Source organism: Camelus dromedarius, chromosome 14 (assembly GCF_036321535.1).
Source record: "Camelus dromedarius isolate mCamDro1 chromosome 14, mCamDro1.pat, whole genome shotgun sequence".
Taxonomy (NCBI): domain Eukaryota; kingdom Metazoa; phylum Chordata; class Mammalia; order Artiodactyla; family Camelidae; genus Camelus; species Camelus dromedarius.
The window spans coordinates 66,492,789-66,517,338 of NC_087449.1; the positions used below are offsets into that span (position 1 = coordinate 66,492,789).

The 24,550-nt window shown below is 51.7% G+C and overlaps 1 protein-coding gene across 15 annotated transcripts in view; it reads right to left on the reverse strand.

Annotated features, from left to right (window-relative positions):
• CAMTA1 (calmodulin binding transcription activator 1) overlaps positions 1-24,550 on the reverse strand; it is an 829,301-nt gene that overhangs the window by 546,971 nt on the left and 257,780 nt on the right. For 14 of the 15 annotated variants that reach the window (XM_064494103.1, XM_064494108.1, XM_064494102.1 and 11 more), the window contains one exon: positions 20,661-20,728. In XM_064494103.1, coding sequence (XP_064350173.1) covers positions 20,661-20,728 — 68 coding nt within the window. Of the gene's footprint in view, positions 1-17,768; positions 18,031-20,660; positions 20,729-24,550 lie in introns of those variants that run through there. The other variant, XM_064494109.1, reaches the window with a different exon arrangement.

Sequence of the window (24,550 nt, forward strand, 5' to 3'; positions counted from 1 at the left end):
AAGGTCTCCCGTGGTTCTGTCACTATTTCACCCTCCCAGACAGCCTCTGACCCAGAGTACAGAGAAGTAGAAACTGCATCAAAGTGACTTCACTTTTGCCAGGCATTTGGATGCAGAAAGCACTCACCTCTTTTTGTCTGTTACATTTTCGAAGCATAAAATATATTGCTAAAGTGAGAGAATATCATTAAAGGTTAATTATGAGAAACTTAAAGGTTATTTTTGCATATCTCACCTCTTGGACAAAAGCTGCTTCCTCATTACCATGTTAGAATATAAATTAATCCGAAAAGCATTTAAAATGCCACAAACTCCCTAACTTTATCAGGATGTGAAATACCATGAATACGTATGTGAGGCCCTGGTCTGGCTGTAGTGGGAGGTCAGCTCGAGACCCTCCTTCCTCTCTTCACTCTGGGGTGCTCAGACCTGAAGCCACTCGGGCCCCAACCCTTCTCCACACCCAGAGAGTTGGGTCAGGATGGTCCTTCCGGAAGGGAGGGAGTGAGGGAGCGTCTCACGCTCCTCTCTCCAGCCAGCCCCGTCTGCTTAAAGGGGCCACGCAGGCTGGTTTGAGCCCAAGGCCAAGGGCACAGGTGGGACTCCCAGCCCGAGCCCCAAGCTGGTGCTCAGCCCTCGGCAGCCACAGTGCTCGGGCCCCAGGGCCTCCATCCATCCTGTCCTGTCTCTGGCTTCTGATGGAAAAGGATGGTTCCGGCTTTAATAAAGTGAGACTGAGTTTCACTGAATAATTTATCTGCACACATTGCATTTCAGAAGGTTGCTGCTTCTCTTGCTGATGCTACACTTTCCTGAACCGGGAGCCCCGTGGAAGGCCCAGGAGAGAGAGGGCTAGGGTACCCCAAGGGGAAGGCATGAGGCTCCCTGGAAAGGCTTAATGAATGCGGGCAAAGGGAGAAATACGCGGGAAATGGACCAATGCCTTCAACGGGGTGGCCACACGAGGGTAAGAGGTCTGAACCCAGGGTCCACTGCCCCTGCCAGGAAGTGAGTCCTGGGAAGTGGGAGAAATAAGCAAATGGCCCCTGCGATCTAGCCCCACAGCCCAATCTTTCCAAGACAGCAAGGGGAAAAGGACCCTGGAGAAGTGGTCTCCCTGGGAAACACTGGGCCAAAGGGGACAATTCAGCTCCGTGCGCTCGCTGCCCTGCCCTTCATGTGTCAAGGACAAGAGTGGAAGGGTTGGGGAGAGGATACTCGGAGATGTGGGGAGACGCATGCTGGGAGCGGGTACGGATGCTCCACCGTCTCCCCGTGTCTTGCCCTGTGCTTCTCTTCCAACTGGCTGCTCCCAAGCTGTGTTTTTTTCAATAAGCTGGTAATCTAGGAAGTTAAAAAAAAAAATGAGAGTGAACTGGGGACTGTTGGCCCCCAAAATGTGCTGCCACAGAGGGAGACAGAAATGAGAGGGGAAGCGGGGGGGCCCCAAAACTTATCAAGAGCAGCCAACATCTGCAGGCATATGAGGAGAGAAGGAACTAGAACCCAAAGGAACACCTGACCTTGATCAGAAGATCTTGGGGTAGCATAGGGCTGGTCAGCCAGCTGGCCTTGGGCAGCTGTGAAATGGAGGTGACAGCCTCTGCCTCCACCAGCCATCAGGAGGAGACACAAGCTGGTGGAGCTGCTCCTGGAAGGATCAGAGAACCAACCAAAAATGACTCTTAGGAAGATTATCAATAGGCACCTTGAGAGAGACAGAGGGAAAGGTCAGTCTGTGACTCTCAGGGGCACACAGTCCCGGCTCCTAAAAGTAAGAGGATGGGTTTGAATGAAGCCAGACGTGAGAGGTGACCAGAGGCACCAGCAATCCTGCAGCAAATGCACGGGTTCCCGAATCAGACAGAGGCCCCCAGAAACCCTGCCCAGCATCCCCTGCACAGAGCTCAGCTAACGAGTTAATGAGACACAAACACCTCCCGACAGAGAGATGCCCACACACTCAGCCCAAAAATGAAGGTACATGAGGATCGTAGATCACAGGACCCACTGCTGGCTTTGGAGGGCTCGGCCACATGGTGTCCCACTGAATCTTGGCAGCAGCCCTGGGAGATGGGTGCTCGTAAGTCAGTTTTACCGGAGCAGCGGGGTGGTGGCTGAGGGGAGGCATGAGGTGGGACTCAGGGATGAAGCGACTTGCCCACTGGTCATCTGCTGCCACAGAACTGAGACGGGCCCAGGTCTGCCCGTCTCTAACACCCACGAGGCTGCCTGCCCAGGAAAGCTCTCAGAAGTCTTCTTCTCAATAAAAAGTTCCATCAAACCAGCAACAATGAAGCCAGGGCCACAGGAGGGGTGGGAGGCAGAATGATGCCCCACCAAAGACATCCACTTCCTGATGTCTGGAACCAGTGACTACATTAGGTCACACGGTAAAGGGGAGTTATGGTTGCTAATCGGCTGACTTTATTGGAAGAATAGTACTGTGGGTTATCTGGGTGGGCCCAGTGTAATCATAAGGACCCTTAAAAGTGGAAGAGGGAGGCAGGACAGGAGAGCAGAGACAGAGAGAGGGTCCTGGAGATGCTACATTGCTGGCTCTTAAGATGAAGGAAGGAACCAGGAACCAAGGAGGGTGGCGCCCCTAGCGGCTGGAAAGGGCAAGGAAAGGGATTCCTCCCCAGAGCCTGCAGGAGGAGCCAGCCCGGCTGACACCTCGATGTTAGCCCGGCGAGCCCCGCGCCACGTGTCTAACCCACAGACTGTAAGGTACCAGATGTGGGTCGTCTTAAGCTACGTTTGTGGCAACTGGTTACGGAGACAACAGGACACCACTGCAGTAGGGATGCAGGTGGGGGACAGGAGCCTCCCGAGAGGCCCCAGGCTGGGAGGGACCTGGGGTTACTTTCTGCTGGCATGGGAAGAGGACCGACCAAAGGGGAGCATGGACAAGCCCGAAGCTCAGTGCTGTCCCTCTGGGGTCAGAGGACAAACCAACCTCCTGGAAAAGGCAGAATCTGAGCCTTCTTCTAACAGCGCGCACTCACGGGCCCTAGGTGAGCAGCAGCTGTCTGTGAAAATGGCCTCCCAGGTTGTGACTAGATATTACAACAAGAAGACCCGCTCACCCCTGCAGCAGGGCTGAATAATTCATAGCGGACTTATTTGAATGAAGCAGCAGAAGGCAAGATGCTGAACTGGGTCACGCCGGCCCAGCCTGCTTGAGCAATTCAGCTATTAGGTCATTTTAAAACAAAAGGGATGAGCTGTTGAAAGGATTAATTATTGGCTTCTCAAGTCTCCCGAAGCACAGTGGCGAAAAATCATTGCAAATCGATGTCTATTAAACTGCCTCTGAATAATCCAGCCCTTCAGGAAAAGAAACTTTTAAAAAGGAAGCGGGCTAGGGGTGTTGAAAATTCTAATGGGTGGGGATAAAGGGTTACTCGGTCCAGAAAATGCGCTCTGCTCCTTGTTAACAGAAGGCCCCAGTAGCTCCTGGAAGCAATGAACGCGTGGTATCGAGACCTCAGAAGCAAATTAAGCCAAACCTGGAGCCCAGGAACACAACCCAGGAAGGAACGAAATGCATCACTTGAGAGTCAGATAAACTGGATGCAGGAACACCTCAGGCTGCCTCAAGCCCATTTCAGAGTGACTGAGGCTCCGTTTCCGGGCGGCCACAGGCGGAAGAGTCCCTGGAGCCCCCATGAGGAATCAGACAGAAGCCCACCCACCAGTGACAAGGCCAGGCCAAGCCAACCCCACGCTGGGCTTCAGACCCCACAGCGGCTTGGCCAGAGGCCCCTTGAATCACCCTATCTGGGGTCCGTATGAGGAGGGAGGGTAGGGCTGCAGTGCGGGGCCAGCTGGGATTCACACACACACACACACACACGAGGCAGTCAGCCTTCTCACTCTGACCAACAGGAGGGCCGTCGTCTGCCCTTTTTTACAGTAACATCTTTTTTTTTCTTTTTTGGTTTTTTTTTTGGGGGGGGGGGGATGGCGGGGCAGGAGAGGTAATTCGATTTATTTAATTATTTTTAATGGAGGTACCGGGGATTGAACCCAGGACCTTGTGCATGCTAAGCAGGCACTCTACACTGAGCTGTACCCTCCCCTCCTTTACCGTAACATCTTGATTCTGGGGTGCCATGACCACAGAATGTCCCTTTGTCGAGATAGCTCAGAGAGAGCAAATTAGTGTCAAAGCAACTAGGAGTGGCCGCCTGGAACGAGCACCGTGTTAGGAAGGCTTCTGAGGCTGGATCCAGCTCTCAGGAATGCGGTATCATGATTTGTGATGTCTACCCTGAGCACTGATGGATTTTTTTTTTTTTTTTTTGCATCCGGGAATCCAACTCAGCCATTTAAGAAGAAGGAAACTTGAGTCCCAGAGAGGCAACGGTGCTTTGCCAAGGCCGAACAGAGAGTGGGTGTTGATGCCATGATTAGCTCTGCGGTTACACTTGGCCTGTCTCACCAGTCTCCTCGTGACACCTGAGTGTGCCAAGCAGCCTCCAGGTTGGCCCCCAGTGGCCCCTGCCTCCTGGAATTCACACCCTGGTGTGATCTCCTCCCCTCGGTGTCGGCTGGACCTAGTGCCTCACTTTTAAGAAAACAGATTTCAGCAAAAGCAATAGGATGTGATTTATGAGATCAGATTCCAAAAAGACTCCTGTCCTCTCCTGCTAACCTGCGCTCATGAAGCAGGCTGCCATACTGAACAGGCCTGTGCAGTCAGGGGCCGGGGTGACCTCCGGCCAACAGCCAGGAGTTACTGAAACCTCCAACACCCCTGCACATTGGGTTGGAAGTGGGTCTTCAGATGCGTCTGCAAGAGACCCTAAGGCAGAGGCATCCAGCTGAGCGGTCCTGGATTCTCGACCCACAGAAACGGTGACATGATAAATACTTGTTATTGTAAACCACTAAATTTACAAGTAAATTGTTATACAGTGACAAATAACTAACACAGTGATCAATACGTCATTTTTGCGTGCATAAATTAGTGAGTTTGGGGCTCTGAGCTTGGCCTGGGCAACGTTTGACTATCTTGACAACCACCTCCTATTTGAAATCCTCTCCTCTGCTGCTTGTGGTGACGTGAGCTCCCATAGTTCTCTCTCCCCTTTTGTCTCTGAACTTGTTTAGCCCAAGGATACTTTAGGTAGTTGAGAATGACATGAGACCTCAGGCCACCCCTCTGCACAACCACAGAGACAAAAGTGGGGAAGCATCGGGCTGTGTGCGCACAGAGTCCAGGGACACCTGGGTCATCTGAATGGATTCCTGGTGAGAGAATCATAATAAGTTCACCAATAACACACTCCACTCATTTATTCCTCACAACAATAGGAGTTTCCCTATTATCATTCCTATTATACAGATGAGGAAACTGAGGCACAGAGAGTAGGTAACTAGCTGCTAATAAACAGCAGAACTGGGATCCAAATCCAGCCTGGCTCATGACCACCGTGCGCTTCAGCGTGGAATCTCTTAATTGACCCCAGATTTCTCAGCCTCAGCACTAGTGACATTTCGGGATTTGGGACGAGATAATTTTTTGATGTGAGGTGCTGTCCTGTGCACTGGAGGATGTTCTCCAGCGTTTGGGACCTCCACCCACCGGATAGCCAGTAGCAAGCCTCCTCCCACTGTGACCATCAAAAATGTCTCTGGACATTGTCAAATGTCCCAGGGCGGGGGCCACAATCACCCCCTGCTGAGAACCACTGATGTCACATACAGGAAACAGTCAGCATGGTCCCAGTGACCCATCAGGGTGACCTTGTAGATGGTTCTGCTCATGGTCCTGGGAGCCGTGCGAGTCAGAGGAACACAGTGTGTCCCCTCAGACAGACACACAGCAAAGAGGGGTACCTGTGCCCTCGAGGACACCGTGAGGAGGAGCTCTGCGTCCTCATCCAGCCTCTGCCGGCCCCGCGTGCTACGCACAGGCGAGGACGTCCCCGGGGCGACGCTGTTCTCTCCGGGAGACTCCCTTCCTTGTGCATCCTGTGGCCTCCAGAGCCTTAGCATCATTTACGCCAAAGCCACCAATTAACTGCCCCTCCCTGATTTCAGGACAGGAAAAGTCCCAGCGTCATCTCCTCTGTCCCCATCAGGGTGCACCACCACCCACCAAAGTTCACGGTTTTCTGATTGAAATTCACCCTTACAAATGCTGCTGTGCTGTTTTCCCCAATGAAATCAATTGAATCCAATTGATCTTGGCCCCGTTTTGCATTCTTCCTACAGCTCTGTGTGTGCGTGAGCACAGGCGTGCGCACTACATACACACACACACACACACACACACACACACACACCAGGCTCTCCTGTGCGCGGTCTGGGAATTACTCCCTAGTTATCTCAGATACAGGTGACTTGTCTCTCCGATTGGATTAGGGGCCATGTTTTCCACCGCCTTTGCACCTGCACGGTGCCTAGTACAACCCGTGCTCGCAGAGGGCACTCAATAGAGGCTGGTGGATGGATGCTAGACATCACGGAATTGCATTTCAACGCCCCCTCTCCTCGCCCCACCTGCCACCCAGCATCTGTGATGAGACAGGCCGTCCCTGGTGGCTTCCACGCCACCTCCCCTGAGGCAGCTCTTCAATCTGCGCGTGATAGGATCCTGCCCTCGGAGTTAACAAGACCACTGTCCCAAACCAGATCAAACCCTGGTGCCTCCCTGCGTCACATCCAGAAAGTAGAAATATTAAGCCAGCTGTCTGTTGGAAGCCACTTTCCAAGCCTATTAGGGATAATTTTTGGAGAGCAGGTTCATGAGATGCAACGTTAAATGCTCTCCTCTGAAATGAAGGTTTACCATAGGATCAAATTCTTCAGAGCAAAAAATTTCCGTGGGAAATTGTAATGAACACTTGGCGGTGCAGAGAAAACTGTTCCACTGAGTTATAAATACTCCCAAGTGCCCGGCTACTCGGGGCGGTTAAAACGTTATTTTAAAGCACTAAGATACCTACGTGAGGAAAAGCACTCAAATGTGAGTCAGAAAGACCTGGGCACTAGTCCCAGCTTCCGTGGCTAATTAGCTGAGCGACCTTGGGCAGGTAACAGAATGTCTTAGACTCAGTTTCCTCACCCTTGAGCGGAGGGAAGTGACTGGACGGCTGGACAGGAGAAAAAAGGCTGTTTAGTAACTCGCTCTCTCTCTCTGCCTCAGTATCCCACTGACTTTTGCCCACTTTGCAGAACTGTTATGAGGATTAAGATCCCAGATTTAAAGGGTTTTGCAAGTTATCTACAGCCTGTGAGGTACCAAGATACCTTCAGTACCAATTCATGAGTCAGCGCTCTAAGCAGTTTTACAAATTAACTTGACATAAAAGGAATCAGATAGCTAGAAAATACAAATAAAAATTGAAGCTGCAGTTAACCCTTGGCTGAGATCATTTATAGATAGGAGATCAAGCATCTCCTAAAACTCCATGGGAAAACCCAAAGTAATTTTAAAATCGACTTTGAAGCACATGCATTTATCATTCTTTTACCAGGATGGATACCCTCATCACCTTTTGTGTGGGCTGATATTAAATCCTGAACAAACAACAAACAGCTCGGAGCCACAGCCCGAGCATGAAAGGACCCCAGATGTGCCGTCCCTGCACGCCCAGTGCACCACTGGGAACCGGGAACGCCGTAGGAGAAATCCCTACAGATTCCCGTGGAATCTTCCTAAACTAATGGCAATGTGACTTCTGTGAATTCAGACACTTATCCGGATGATGAAGCCCTAACTTTCTGGTAGGGGGTAAATTCACAAAGCAATGACCTTAACTTAGTAAATTAATTCCAAAGCACAATTGTTTTCAATCTTCATTTAAAATCAGCCTTCGTTAATCTAGATTTAATGACATAGGAAATGGAAATTCCCTTAATAAAATAAGTTATGAATATTTATTATCCCATTTTACCTGAAAAATTGAATAATTCATCAATTAACTTTACTATTAATTATTTAACGCAAAATTAATAAACTGCAAAACTCTTACGCATCCTTGCAGACCCTCCGGCGCTGGGAAAGGAAATTAAGCACCAGAGAAATGGTGTAACTCTGGATAATTCCAGACACACGCCGATGGGATACATGGGGTTAAGGGTGGCATTTTTCTTCAAGAGGCAGAACCAAACATCTCACTCATGAAGTGAAGGGAGAGATTTTTTTTCTCACCTTGGAATTTTGTACCACAGCCAAAAAAGAACTCAAAGTTTGGCAATGATGGCAAGAGAATATTTCATTCGTGCATCCTCCCTGTCATCCAGCCCCATCACCAGCATCCTCAACATTTTTCTCACACGTACATGGGCCATGATGGGAGGCGATCACGGCCAGCCGATCCCGCACCCTGGAGGTCACGTCCTTCCCAAAGGACCCCATGTGAAGGGGTGGACTGAGCACACAGACGTGAGAGCAGGAGCCAGCAGTGAGTGCAGGGGGGCAGAGGGGTGGGTGGCATGTGGCATCAGCCAAATGCTGATCAGTTAACCTTCAGGGGAACCAAAGCCTTGAGCGCTGAGCCACAGAGCACCCAGTTCACCAGAGCAGAACTGTGAGTTCCTCAGACTCTGCAAACTCAGAAGTTCAGTCCTGCAGTAACAGCACGCAGACACCTTCAGACAAATGGTGCCTCAGTCTTTCCATCACTGAAGTGGGTATCTGCAGAGGCCAGCGAGAGCACGCTCCTGTTCCTCTGTCCTTCCAGTTCATTCTCCACCTCCAGGGCCACCAGGACAAGGCTGTTCATCACATCTGCTCATTTAACTGCCCACCTCAAAACCCTCCAGTGGGCGTCCCCTCATCCAGCACTATCCCTGAATCCTTGGCATGGTCTCCACGGCCTTCCCTAACCTCAGCCCTGCCTGCTTCTCTCCACTTGCACTGCCTCTGGCTGCCAGGACTTTGTCTGCTCCCACACTCTCCTGACGCCCTCCTGCCTCAGATCTGCACAGGCTCCCACAGCACAGCTGAGAACCACATGCTTTCCTCCCGCCTGGCTCATCCCACCCCCAACACACACTCACTCACACACACTCACTCACACACACACACACACACACACACTTGTCCTGCAGGTCTCTGTCCAAAGCTCAGCCCCTCAGGAAGGCAGCCTGATCGCCCCGCCTGCCCTGCCTGCTGAAGGGACAGCCCTCACCGCAGGGTCCCAAGCAGCCCTCGGCAGTACCGCCATTCTTGTCAATTCTCTGTCTTGCTCACTGTGACATCCGCGAAGCCCAGCACAGCGCCTGGCAAGTCACGAGCAATCAACAAGTGTTCACTGAATAAACAGACCAACAGAAGCAGACTACCAACACAGGCAGGGACAATGTGGTTCGGGAGGAAAAGACACACACGTCACCCCTCCAGGAGAAGACGATGCGCCTTCCCCACACAGCGCCGCCAACCCCCAGATTCGGGGGCTGCATCTCCCAACGTCAGTGGAGCAAATTAATTACTGTGAGCCTGTGACTTGGGGGGCAGGAGAGCCGTGGGTTTGTGTGTGTGTGAAAACGTATGGAAATGGCACATTTCACGGTGACACTGCGCTCCGGGGGAGAGGCAGACGTGGCTCATCCTCGTTTGCTCCTGAATCGTTGCACCTGTGTTGTGCTTTCCCTAATTTCTTCACCTTCCTTTACAACTAGCCCCTTAAACTTGGCAGTGGTCTGACCTCCCTGACACCTCAGCCCAGGTGCCAGCTGCCCTTTTATGTACAAATCCAATGCCACCACAGACAGAAAGTTCTTGTGCCTAAAGAATTCTCCAAAAAAAAAAAAAAAATTGGTCTCCAATTCCTACAGCCCTTGTTAGAGCAGTGGTGAGAATCACAAAGCAGCCAGCCCAGAAGCACCCCAGCGAGTCCCCTGCCCTCGGCACAGCCGGGACCCTCCCCCCGCCTGGTGTGCAGCTTCCGGGGCCCCAGACTCCGGCCCCACCCAGCCCCCCAGAGTCACCTCAAACGAAACAGCACAGTCAACCGTAAGTCCCCTACCGGACAGGGTTGGGGCTACAGGTATAGAAGGATTTGTCTCTTCCAGGAGAGCTCTTCCTTTACCCAAAATGTCCCAGCCTTCCTCCTTATTACATCATGGACTGAAAAGAAGGAAATTTTTCCCAGAAATTTTTTCTTAAAAAACGGGTATGACATGTAGTGTGGGGGGAATATAGTTGATAATTATTTGTCTTCGTATGAAGGCATATAGTAACTGGACTTACTGTGGTGATGAGTTTGAAATGGAGAGAAATCCTGAATCCTGCGTTGCTGTAGGTCAATTACACTCGGAAAACAAAGAAACAAACTTACAGAAAACGAGGTCAGATTTGTGGTCACCAGAAGCGGGGGCTTGGCCGGGGTGGGGGGGTTGGATGAAGGCAGTCAAAGGTACCACCTTCCAGTCACCAGGTAAATAAGTACTAGGGACGCCGTGTACAAATGACAGAGTTAACACTGCTGCCTGTTATACGTGCAAATCGTTCAGAGGGGAAATCCTGAGTTAGCACAAGAAAAAAATTTTTTCCATTTCTTTAATTTTGTATCTCTTTGAGATGATGGATGTCCACTGAAGTGACCGTGATGATCACTTCATGATGTATGGACATCGAATCGTCCTGCCGCACATGTTAAGCTCAACACGGTGCTGTGTGTCGATGTACCTCAAAAAACTGGAAGAAAAAAAGGAAACAATGACTGAAGTGGCAGAGTACGTGTTGGGGGGGTGTTATGTATTTGTATCTGTTGTGTACTTCTGTATATGTGTAAAAGTGTACTTGAGTGTACCGTGTATTTCTGAATGTGTGTGAGCCCTGTGCACACACATGTACGTCTGTACTTGTGTGCCATGTGTGTATGGTACGCGTGTCTGTGAGTGTGCCTGTATGTGTTGTGTGGACGTGCACTTCTGTGGACGTGTGCCCATGTGTGTGTTGCGCACTTGTACCTGTGTGTGTGTGAACACACACCATACAAAGTAAACACTCACCTGGCAAGTGAGAAATGCAGCAGAACTAGAGAACCAGGAGAGGTTTCATTCCTTTGTTTTTGGCTTATTTTGAATTTTTTAAGTCCCATAATAGAAGACTAGACAACCTAAGAATAGCAAACACTGCACTGCCTCTGAGCCAGACGGGGAACAGAATTTCCAGCTGATTTGAGAACTACTCATTTCACAGAAAAGTATGAAGTGCAGAAAGCGGTCTGTTCCGAGTTCCGAGAATGTGCCTTCAAGCCTCGCGACGCCACCAGGCACGCGGGCAGCCCTGCAGCGAGCACCGATTTATTAGAGCAGAATGGATCCAGAGGAAAGACCACAGATGCCAATCCGGACCAGCTACAGAAGTACCAGATGATCCTAATTTTCCAAATTCGGGAGAAGGGAGTGAAGACACTAAGAATAAACCTGTCGGCAGGGGAACGGAAGTGAGATTACAGCCTGTGGACTCTGACAGGGGAGGTGCCCATCTACTGGGTGAGCACGATCGATGCCAGTGTGCTGTTTCATTCTCAGAAACAGTCTTTGCTGCCAGCAGGCGTCCCCCGGGCGAGCAGTCTCTGGTCGGCGTGCCTGTACCCCAGCCACACTGCAGGTGCCCTGATGGGAAGCAGCCTGCCAGGAGACTTGGACGATCGTGGAACACACCTTTGTGGCCAGGCAGAGACAAAAGGCATCGAGGTACCCGTGTCAGGTGACGTGCCTGGCATACTGGATGGCCCTGGCAGCACCCCAGGACCCCCAAAATTCTGCCCAGGGAGAAGCCATGCCTCTTGCACCAATGCCAGGTAAAGCTCTGAGCCGGGGGTGCTGCACTGAAGAGGGCGGGGGCCCGGGGGCGTGGTGTCACCAGAGCTGCTCGCTTTTCGGGCCCCATCCCTACGTCCAAGAAGCATCAGCATCCTGGCGACAGGGTTTCCTGGGCCCGGAGCTGCTGTGCGTTTAGAAACCTCAAAACTGCGTTGTGAAGCGTTTCTTTCTGCAGACTGAAAACAAGAGAAAGAGAAAAAGGCAAGAGAGTGAAACGGCAAGTAAGACTGAGAGTGAGCCTACGAAGAGGAGAGAGGAAGAGAAAACAGGGGAGGAGGTCCCAGCCGGCCTGGCTCCAGTGGTGGCCAGCGAGAGGACAGGGCCGCTTGGCGTGAAGCGCTGAGCCCCGGGCCTCCGGTCCAGTGACAGTAGAGGGATGACAACGGGTATAAACCCACAAGGACAGAGCAAGGGGAACAGATATGAGAGAGGGCCGAGGATGTCAGCACATTCTAGAGAGATGGAAGGCAGGCACCGTGCTGAGATGACAGAGTAGAAGCAGCTAAAACCCACGTGTCCTCGACGGGGCATCAGGGAAAACAAGCCAATTCGCCTGCAGATCCCCGGGAAGATCTGTGAATTGGAAGCCTCAGGTACCAGCGAAGCAGAGGCTTGGGAAGGGTGGGAGGCAGGGGAAGGCTGCAGGTCTGTGTAGGGAACAGTCAGACACTCCAAGGGCCCCACATACCTCCAGGCACTGGGCAACCACCCAGCCTCTGCCCCTACTGGATACACGTTTATTCTCTGGAGAAAGGGACCCCAAAAGACTCTGAACTTGGAGTCAGCAGAGAAGAGGCAGGAAACACGGATGCAAACCAGGAGGACCCACTAATTACTGGTGAAATTCCAGCCCCTCCCTGCCTGGCTCCCGACCGCCAGCAGCCAAGCCAGCCCCAACCACCAGGCAGCACTAGACACTCTTCTCTGAAAATCCGAACGGCATATCCAGACGTCAGCATCCAGAGATGCTGAATCTCAGACTCCCCCAACCAGACGCTGGCTACCTCCCCCAGGTAAGAGAAGCAGAGGAGATGGCAGAGTGAGAGAATAAAGCCTCATTAAGTACATAGGGATGGACGTCAAATGATAACATCTGAAATTGACAAATCAGGAAATAACAGAATAAACATACTGAGAAGTCTGGAGGTAAATATCAGACCTAAAAGAATTGACAGTGGGCACCCCCGAGAAATAGAATTGAGCTGTAGGGCAGAGGGCTGCTATTTCTTCTTACAAACCTTTTAGGACCATTTGACTGATTCAATCATGTGCACATATATTTTGGATAAAAATGAAAATAGTCAACAAAAGTGGAGCTTGGAGCCAGAAACCGGCAGCTGCCTAACCCAGTGAGATACGAGACACAGACATCCACTGCCCTCCCCTGGCTGCTTCCCAGGAGGGAGGCCCTGGACCGGCACTCCTGGCTCAGAGAAGTGCGGGGGATGTGATGAAAGCTGGCACGGCCAGCGGAGCCACTTCAGCAAGCGGCTGAGCACAGCAGAGGACACACAAAACCCGCAAGTGTGACAGTCTCCCTGTGCCCACTCACAAAAGAGGCAGCCACTTACAGTCTGTGCAGCCCGAGACCTAAAGACAGCCCGGGTCTGCTCCCAGGGGCACCAGGGACAGCCAGTGCCTTCCTGCGCACAGAGGGGAACTGGTGAAGTGGCCTCCACCGTCTCCTCCGGCTGTGACACTCTGCATTCTCTGATTCTGGAAAATGAACTGGAATCTGGGACAGACCCACTTTGATACGGAGGCTGGGGATTTCCCCACCACCACCGAGACACCAGACGCTTTATCAGGATCTGGGTCACAGCTAACTCCCCACCTCACCCAGAAACATATCCCATCCACAGGACCCCCGAGGCAGATGTTCTCCGGGGTGGGGGGAGCCCAGGGCAGCTGGGGATCCTCGTGGGCCCTGAGCCAGCAGCCACCCCCCACCCCTGCTACCTTTGCTCTTTGGTTAATGATAATAGTATGGACTTCGTCAAGAATTTGCTCAACGCATTCAGAAATGCTGAAATGGATGTAACATGACACATCGTTTTGTTAATTTAATAGCAGGTCCCCAATTCAGCATAACACAGAGGTCACCACGTTGAAATCATTGGTGACCTGGTTTATTTCTTCTTTTGCAGCGCCAAAGAACAGAGCCCCTGAGATGATCTTGGTAGAAAGCTGCCCTCCCAAACTCTGTCCCCCAATAGCACCCCCTGCACATACGCGTACGCGCGCGCGCACACACACACACACACACACATACACAGCATCCCCTCTGCCCTTGCTCTGCCCAGCTGCACATAGCTAGAGACAGCTCTGGGAATCTTTTTTTTTAATTGTTGTAAAATATATGTGACATATAAACTTTTCCAAGTGTGCTGTCCGCTGGTAATTCACATCGCTGCGCAGCCATCACCAGCCCCGTCCATCTCTAGCACATCTTCATCTTCCCAAATCGAAATTCTGTCCCATCAAACATTCACTCCTCTCCCTTTCCCTCCAGCCCCTGGCAACCTCCACTTCACTCTCTGCCTCCGAGATTCTGACTGTTCTCAGTGCCTCATATAAATGGAACTGCACGGCATCTGTCCTCTTGTGACTGGCTTGTTTCACCCAGCACAGTGTCCTCAGAGTTCACCTATGTTGTGGCATGTGTTAGAACTTCATACCTTTTTAGTTCTGGAAACTTTTTAATCCTCCAAATGGGATCCCCACATGATTTGTGTCATTCTCTTCTGGCCACTCCAGCAGGCTCCCCAGGAACAGAGGCTTCCTTAGCAAAGTCCTGTAACTGTCCCAAGGAGCAGATGCCCTGGAGGTGGTCAGCAGGTCACTCCTGTGTGCCACTTACAGAGGACCTGCCCAGGGACCAGGCTGGTGCCCGACGAGGTTGGCTTCCTCGGGGGACCACTGTGCCCACACCCTGGCACCACCACCCGGCCCCTCTCCGCTGGTCTGTGCAGGTGTGAAACTGCCGCTCAGCCACAAGGCCGCACACCACCGTGCACCCCCATCAGCGCTCCCCCTCCTCTGTGCACGAGACCGCCATGTCTGTGACCACTAAATCATCAGACGACTGACGGCAAAGAGCGTGGGCTGCGGAACCTGACAGTGAAGATGGCTCCCTGTCAGTCGGTCTGTTTGGGGGGCTCCCAGGAAGAGGTGAGATCCAACAGACGGGCAGATTGGGCTGGACAGGGGCATTCAAGGGGAAGTCAGTGGCTGAGTGAAAGAGGAAGTTGGGGACATGGGAGGTGTGTTTGGAGAGCAGTAAGCCGCCCCCTAAGAGTAGAAGCTACTTTGCAGTGGGGAGTCAAGGAAAAAGATCGAAAGGAGTGGGGGTGCTGAGTCAGAACAAGGGCCTGAACACAACACTAGACTTCATCTCGTAGGACGTCTCAGAGCGTTTCAAAGAGAACAATGAGGTAACCAACGGAGCGTTTTAGGGAAACCAGCAGGAGGAAAGGAGCCCAGGCTGGAGAGTGGGGGGAAGCTGTCAGAACTGTTTCAGTAACTCAAGCACGAGGCAGGCGGTGAGGGCCAAAGCTGGGGGGGGGGGGGGCAGGAAAGTAAGGATGTGAGTGACCGCTGGAAACACTGGCAGAACCAGTAACTAATTCCCTTCAGGGGACAAAAGTGAAAGAGGGGTCGTGAAGGATGCCAGGTGTGAGCTTCGGAGTCTTTAAAATGACGTGGCTCTTCTGAGAACCAGGGAAGTTAGAGGACAGGAACAGAGCAGAAGTGGGGGCAGGGGGACGAGGAAGCGTGATGCATTTGAGATAAGATGACATCCAGGTGCCCAGGAGAGAGGTTCCGAATTGGGGAAGGTCCCTAGAGAGTTAACAGTCAAACCCTGGAGTCCTTGGAGTCCTGGGAGGGAGCGCTTTGGAGGAAAGAGCAGAAGACCCAAGACCTGGTCTGGTCACCAGGGTGGGAAAGACCCAGCATGGAAGACACAATGGACCTGTGGGGTCCCGAGAGCCCGGAGAGCGAGGGTGGGGCTCTTGCTGAGTCTCCTTGAAACTCAGGCCTTGCTTTTCCTCTCCTTTCCTTCCAGACCCCTCCCTCTACTTGACTCTTACTGCTTACTGACCAAGAAGCATTTGATGATCATTACAGGAAAATTCTATCACTAGACCTGTAGTGTTTCAGCTTGAAGGTGCTACCTACATAAATTCAATTACTTAATTAGATAATTGACAGCATTTCCTGCCTCTTTGTAACTGACACACACAGGGCTCCTGGGAAGGAAGTGCTCCCAACTCCCTGCTGAGCATTGCCCTGCTCCCAGCTTCCAAGGAAGGCAGCACGTTTCCCAGGGGAGGAGAGAGAAATTACTGGAATTGCTACATTTTGCAGCCCACCTGCCTATGCTCTGCTGGACTCAGCTCTGCCCTGTGGGGGAGTGTGCAGCTCTCCAGACTGCCTGCAACTCGGGGGCTAAATCCAACTCAGGAGGCCAGCAAGGAACCCAGCCGGTTGACCTATTCAGGCCAAGCTCACCAGCAAAGGGAGGCTGGGTCTCCCAGGTGGCTCAGAATTCAGGGAGATGGGAGGTGGGAAAGCAGAGTGGAACGATCTATGGGGCCACTTTCAAATCTCACACCTGCTATGTGCAGGAGAGTTAGAGTATCAAAGCTAAGAATGTGCGCTTTGCAGTAAGACCTTCCTGTTCTGGGTTCAAATTCCAGTTCGAACACTGGCTGTACAATCTTAGACAGAGAACACACCCTCTCTGCATGTCAGTGCTGGCAGTGCTGTTGAAAGGACTGAAAAGCAGCGCCAGGCCCACAGAAGTGTCCCAGAGCCCAGCACTAGGCCAAGCCGTACAAGACAAAAATAAAGTAGAACAAACCCAGAGCTCTTTCTTCACAACCTTCAGGCTCACGTTTTCTACTGCTGACTCGTTTCACAAATACACACTGAGCACCTACTATGCATCCAGCAGGCACTGGGGACGCCCCAGGAACAAGCAGACCGAAACTCCCTCTCCTCGTGGTGCTTCCACTTCATGGGGGAGGAGGTCGGATAATGAAGAAGTGAATCGAACAGAATAAATAGGTGAGACACACCGTGTGTCCGAAGGAGCTAAGCGCTCTAGAGAAACAGGAAACAAGAAAAGAGGAAAGGGAGTCTGGCTGGCTGGGAGGCGTGCGATCTTCAGTTGTGTGTCCAGGGAAGGCCCCACAGAGAAAGTGACACCCAAATCCAGGCCAGAAGGAGGAGCTGGAAGAACATTCTAGACAGAGGGAGGAAGCTCTTAATTCCAAGTTTCTAAATTTACCCGGAGGGGTCGGGAACGGGGAGTTCCCCGGGGTCTCCAAATGTTGCGGTTCTAGTGCTGAGCACAAAGCAAGTGCCAAATAAAGACGTTCTGAAGGGTGATTTTTCAAGCTGCCATTTCCAGAAGGTCCCAGTTGCTGATAACACAACATGCGCTGTTTAAACATTCAGCCCTCAGCCCTGTCGTGGTGCCGCGCCGCCCCCGGGGCCCCCAACCCTGGGAGCCTCTGGGTAGCACACCTCATTATTAGACAGGTGAGCGGGGCTCCCGGGACCGTCTCTGTAATTAGGGCAGGATCTGAGCAAGGGCTCTATTTATAACCCCCAGCCATCAGCAAGCTGCGGAGACCAGGGGTAGGTCCCTCTGCAGCTCCTATACCAACATCTATATGTGAACTGATTACAACAATTAATTTAATAGGGATTCCTCCACACAAACAATGTATCATTTTATTAGGAAACTCTATAAATGTCAGTGGTGCAATTCATTTTTATTAATTTTCTAAAATGAAATTAACAGTGGCGGCGGCGGCGGCAAACAGAAGTTGTATTGCCTTCTCGTTCAGCGGAGTATTGGTGTCATTAATTCCTTAATACCAGGAGGCCGGTTTGTATGAACTCAGCAGTTAACCGCACCAATTAATTTCAATACAAGAGATGGAAGGGGGAGGGGGAGAGATCCGAATTCAACTCAACAACTAATTTAGGAAGGTCCTTGAACAACCACAGCAACTTTTCCTCCTCCTGGGACGAGAAGCTTTCAAGTGTAAACACGGGTTGGATATTATAATACTAACAGGAAACGTTCTGTCTTCACCCTCTGTCTTTAGGAAAGAAATTCGTCCTTTCGAAGCCTTGGAGATATTGTGGCAGGTGCCTCCAGCAGGCGAAGCTTCCTGCAGGCCCAGGGACTGCCCGTTGCAGACAAGAGGGACGATGACATCCCTGTGCGTGGACACAGACTCTCAGAGCATGCAAAGCGAGATCACAAACATTATCTCATTCAACCCCCAGAATGACCCTGTGAGGACAGGATGGGCATTGGTTCCGATTCATGCATGAAGAAGACAAAGGGGAGCTTTTAAAGGGGCAAAAATGACTTGCTTAAGTCTCAGAGCTATGGGCCAAGGCTCAGACCTGAATTTGTCAATATGGAAACCCACGTGACTTCTCTTCTGCCAGGTGCACCCCTAGTGCCTTGGGACGGAAGCCTCTTGGCTCTATTTATACTCCAAGAAGGCGTGACCGTGAGTGACATTCACTTCTCGATGGAAACCTGAATTCAGACTGAACCACAAGGCAGAGTCCCCACCCTGAAATGTCCTTCCGTGGGTCGTGCAGTCAGAGGGCAGCTGGAGCAGGACATGTGCCTGCATATCTGAAATCAGATGTCTGGCCTGGGACGCGTTCCAGAGAATCTCACTCTCCGGCTAAAGAGAAGCTCTTTCTTTCCACTTATATTCAAGGAGTGTTTGGCTGAGGAGTGAAGGGCGTGTAGAGAGGCTGGAAGCTGCTTGAGATGAGAACCGCTTGTTGGGAGTCAGGAAATGGTGCCGAGGCAGAAATCAGACAGAGTCCCTCCGCCCAGAGAAACTAGGGCAGCCAGCGGTACCCAAAGTGAGGTCCCAGACCAGCCGCATCCCATCCCCTAGGAACTGGTGGGAAGTAACGGGGGCTCGGGTCCCGCAGCAGACACACTGAATCAGAAACGGGGGTGGGGCGCAGCAGACTACTTCAACAAGGCTTCCCGCTGACTCTGATGCCTGCTCAAGTCTGGGGATCCTGCCCTGGAAGATGCCCCCAGAAGAAAGGAGACAGGGGTGTGCCAGGCTTTCCATCATGCGGGGCAAAGCTGTGCTCGCCAAATAGTACACTGCACCCCATTCATTCTCGCCTCCCCCACTCCGACCCCACTCTAGTGAAGAATGTTCTTCTTGGTCTCATTCTCACCGGGCCTGGCCAGGGGAATTGCTTTGGCTAAAGGATTTGTGACCGGGTGTGACATATGATGCCACATCCAGCATCCTATCAAGGGGGCTTCACTGTGCCTGCATGGAGTGCCTTGGGCTTTAAACCTCTAGGATCTGCCATGAGATGTCCCAGATGGGGAAGGGGAGTGGGCGGGGGGGGGGGAGGGTTCTCAGCCTAGGTCCTACAACAGAAATTCACATTGAGTGGTCCTGAACCCAACTCAACACCGCAGCCAATCCATAGACCCATGAGCAGGAACTTATTGTTTGTTATAAGTCACTTAGTTTGGAGATTGTTTCTTACAAAGCATTGTCACATCAAAAGCTGATTGATACAAACCATTTGATTTTACAGCAAAGGAAATCATGGCCCCAGAAGGCTGAGGAGTTGAAGACATCCTCCAGAGGGATTCAGGATGAAAGGTAAAAGGATCAGAGTCAAACTCTACTCCCACCTGGGGGTGCAAATCTCAGGAACTAATCTTTCTTTCCTCAGTATCCTCTGACTTCCTTCAGTATAGAAATTTTTGTTCTCATCTAATGAATGCTAACCAGTAAAAACCTAAGCCTTGTAAAGAAATATTTTAAAGAAACTTCTAGACCGAGTAAACATCTTTCCTCCATGGCTCAGGAAGGATGAACAGGTCACACTGATGGCCAAGGAGGCAGAGGACATACTCCCCACCCCTTTCCCTGCTCTCAGTGAACAAACTTGGAAAATTTGATGCTTCTGGCCAAAGTGCACAGACGGAGCTTTCTGCCTCTCAAATTCAAACCGGCAGCCCAGTGATCCCGGAAGCCGCACTCCGGCTAACCCTGCTCAGACTATTAAACACCTGGCCCCTTCATCACTGCTAACAGAAAAACTGTGGCAGTTGGAAGGGAGAGGCCATGTACTTCCAAAGCTCTAGGATATAACAAACCAAAAACGAACGAATGAGAGCTGAGGAGGAAAGAAGAGGTGCCTTTAAAATAAATGTTCACCCCAACTTCACCATTCTTCATGAAATAGCATCGCTTGCTCTGGCAGACCGCAAGTCAGCTGACTCCTCACCAGGTTGCCCCGCTCCCAGTGGGGAGAGGAGTTCAGAGGCCATGGCGGTCGGCTGGCTCACAGACATTTACTGAATAACAAACTGCAGACTCAGCCAGTGCTTCTGATCTGGGAGCTCATACCACCGTCGAGAACGACTTTACTTTCAGTTTGGACAACAGGCAGCGATGCAAGTGGACAGTTTAGGTAGTTTCCCTATTTAGAAAGTAAGTTTCTGGAGAACACTGGTGACAGGTGGGCACTTTCCCAAAATAAACTCCCCCTGACCGTCCTGCCTGCTTGCCCAAGCCTTCCCAAGCCCCCCGCTGAAGGACCCAGCGTTGAGCTAGCGGGTGGAAATGTCCAGGGTCCATGATGGCAGCTGAACTTTTAATCCATCCGACTGCATTCAGTACCACGGGCGTAGGTCAGTGAGTGAGACCTCAGTGTCACAAGCTATCAGGCACAACATGGCATTTTGAACTCGGCGATGAATTGACTGGCCAAATCAGATCATCAATGAAAATCAATCCATTTACATATTTGAAAAACTATGAGAGCTGGGACATTACCTGGTCTTAGGGGATGTGGTTAGCCATTCTTCGTGTTTCTCAAATGTTATTAAATAAGCTGCAATTTCCTGAAACAGAAGAATAGAAAGATAATAGCAACAATTAGCTCACGTTGGCTCCTGAGAGGTCAGAAAGTCTTTTCGTTGTTTCCCAGCTGCTGCCCTCTTTCGCGAGGCTGGAACCCCATCCCTGGTGGAGAAATGCTTGACTTGGACTGTATTTCTATTCTTTTTTTTTTTTTTAAGACCTTGCCATTCAACCTGCCATACGATAATCATCAAAGTGTTGGGTTTCAAAAGATGAGTCAGTGGCAAGGACAAAGGGATTTCTCTGCGGGAAGAAAACATCAGACACCATTTCTGATTCTAAATGTCATTAATTCGGAGGAGGGGAAAACACACGCCAACACCAGTGCCCACTCGTGCAAGGTCACGATCGGAAGGTTTAGCCGGTCTTCTTCTGAAGCTGGACTCATCTTTCATCCTCGTCCCAAGAAACGCTGCATTCTCTCAGCTTGAGCCCCAATCCCCGAGCCAAATCGCACAAAGATTAAAAAGAAAAGAAAAAGGCCTATTACAGGGAGAGAGAGAGTGAACCTTTCCCACTACCGATCACTGCCGAGCAGAGCTTCAGAAAGAACAGCTGTGTCAGCAGAGTTTAAGGCAAAGATGGAGGAAATGTGGGCACCTGAAGGTAAATTAAATATTTATCAACACAACAACATCACTGCAGATGGAATTACTGATTTATTAATAATTTCCATAAAAAGCCAGCGGGTGACACCAATGTAAGTCACTGCTCCAGCTCTGAGGCAGGATACGGCCCATTACTTCCAGCTCCAACTGGATCTGCTAACATGAAATTGGCAGGGGTTTTAAGTTCAGTTAAGGCGGGACTAGCACACGGTTCCCTGGATCTTGGTGACAATACAGCACCGATCTGCAGCCCTTGACGACCAGAGAAACGTGGAGAAGGGATCTCCCTGCTCAACCTCCTCAGCAGCTGGGGTCGCTGGAGGCTTCCGGTGATGAAGCGGCCCAGCCCCCTCGAGGCCTCGCAGCCTCCCTCTGCAGTTAGCCTCCTCTGGCCTTGGACAGAGCGGAGTGGACACCTGTGACCAGAGGTGCTAAACTGGGCCTTGAAGAAAAAGAAGGGACTGTCACCCAAACCTGGTAAGCAGAGCAGGTCAGGGTAGAAAACACCACCCAGGCCACATGGTATGAAGGCCACGGGTCCAGGTGGGGGTCGGGGGCCTCACATAACCACGGAAACCGGCCACCACCACGGGGCAGCCGGTGACTAGTAACCAGAGCCCAAGCCACCTCAGTGTGGAAGCCTGGACCTTCCACCAAGAACCTGGGAAGCAGAAACCTATGGCAAAAATAGAGCTGCCTCATTGTACGGATTTCTGTTGTTGGTGGCAGCTGAAGACGCTGATCAACTGGAACATCCCCGAGAGAGAACACATTCCATTTCCCTCTCCTTCAGAGATGTTTCCCCTAAGGTCTCACTGGAGACAGATGCCACCTCCTCTGGCTGGCCCTCCTAACTATTCACGGCAGAGTTGGTCGCCCATCCTCGGTGCTCCCATGGCACCTGGCACCTTCCTCCAAGTGTGTAGGATTGATCACTCTGCATCCTAATTGCTTGTCTACTTGGATAGCATCCCCACTGGTCCATGTACTCCTCAAGGGCAAGGAATATCTCATCACTGATGTATCCCCAGGACCTAACAGTGTCCTGATAAATGTTTGTGAGACAAATGAATGGGTGGGAGGGAGGGCCTTACAGAGAGAAAAGCACATATAAGTATGGGGGTCTGAGTGTGCGTCCTGAGTGGGTGGTGTGTTTGTATGTGTTTATTACTGAAGATAGTTCGAGCTAGTGCTTAAAATCGGCCAAACCCAGCAGCTCCTGGATAAACCTTTACCAGCGACTTAATCAACCCTGAGTCATTGTGGGGAGGTGACAGAGTGGCACAGCTGGGAGCACCTGCTTCGGAAGCAAACGGACCTGGCTTGGGGCGCTGGCTGTGCCACTCACGAGCTGCCTGGCCCTGAGCACATCGCCGGGCTGCCGAGACCTCGGTTCGCGGGCAGGTACAGGGAGCAAAACTTCTTAACACCCTGACTGGCGCGCAGCCACGACCGCGGTCACAGCCACCGTGACTACCGCTGCGAGGTCTCTGTGGTGCGAGCCGCCGGCAGCGAGGCCCCTGACGACACAGCAGGTACCAAACGGCCCAGCTCAGAACCTACTGGCACTGCGGGACCTGCCTTCATCTACTCCCGCCCTCCGCCCACTTTGCCCACGACAAACCATAACATCACAGCGACCCCTCAGGGTTAGAGGCAGTCAGCCCCTCCCTTTATCCATCGGTGCCCATTTGGTTGCACAAAGCACTGGGTGCAGACAGTGGCTGGAGGCAGTAAGTACATTAACTTTGCCACTAATTAGGTGCCTCAGCCCGTCTACCTGAACTTCAGGAGACCTGTCATCCAGAGGAACAGTCGATGCCAGTGGGAACCCCTCGCCTATGCCCTTGCCCAGGGTCATGCTGAGAGCCAAGTGACCCTGATGGCCCAGAAGGACGGAGGCAGAGCATACCAGCCACCTCTGTGTGTACCACAGTGTTCCAAAGAGCCAGACTCCCAAAGAAGACCTTCATGAACATCCCCCGGGCAACACTTGCCCCAACCTCAGGGGGCCCCCTCTACAGCTACTGTCCTTCAAAGAGAAAAACTCCCTGGACCATGTATTGCATTCAGTATTTACTCTACAAATATGTATTGAGCACCTACTATGACCAGAGAATGAGACCACTAGGAAGCCTGCCCTTCACAAGGCAGAGTAGGGGACAGAGACAAGGTACCATAATAGTGCAATGTTGAAGCTATCCTATCACAGGGTCACCTGTCCCATCAGCTCTACAGCCAGACCCAGCAGGTCATCTCAGGCCTACTGAGCTCCATGCAAGCAACCAGAGGCCCCAGGAAACCACACTCATTTGGAAACTGAGCACCGGCTGCTCCCTTCTCCGCTCTCAAGGTAACGAGGACTCCTCCAACACACAGCCCCCTTGCTGGAGCGCCCACCCCACCTAAGAGCAGGCTTTCTGAGCAAAGGACATGGAATGCTCCCTTCTTTGTCACGTTCGAGTGGGCCAGGCCCCTGGAGCTGGACTGGACCACCCGGAAATGCCGCCATGCGGCCTGGCTCCCAGCCGGACTCGGAGTGTCTGGGGCACCTGTCTACTCCCAGACCCGTGCTCGCAGGCTGCCAGTCCATTTCCCTTAGGCAGGTCTTGGTGTGTCTCATCATCAGACCCTGCCAGGCCCTGCCTCCCCAAAGCTTCAGAACTTGCTGAGGAGATGGCTAGACACATACCAAAGAACTATATAGCATGGTAGCTGCTAAGCAGTGTGGCGCAAAGTGAGAACCATCAAAATTCAGAGGGAGGAGAGTCATCTGGGCTACGGGGGAAGAGGGACTTCACCACCTGTGTCATCGTTACCGTCATAACGTTGGTGGAGTGAGGTCCAAGGCCAGCCGCTGCTCTGGGACTTCATGAGGGATAGTCTCACTTCATCTCCAACACAAACTAGGAAGTAGGAACCATGCCCACGGTACAGGTCGGGGAACTGAGGCACAGAGCATTTAAGTGGCTTGCCCAAGGTCACATGGCTAATCTCTGTAGAACCAGAAGCCAAACCCACGCAGAGTCCACACTCTCCACTATGGATCTGAATTTCTTAAAGAACTGCTACAATGTGCTCAGATGCAGAAAAGGAGAACCTGAGTGTGGACAACCATGCTTTCCCAACCCACTACCAGCCTCCTAATCCCCCACCCTGATCCAGGGTCCCAGCATTGCCCTGCTTCCCTGCAGG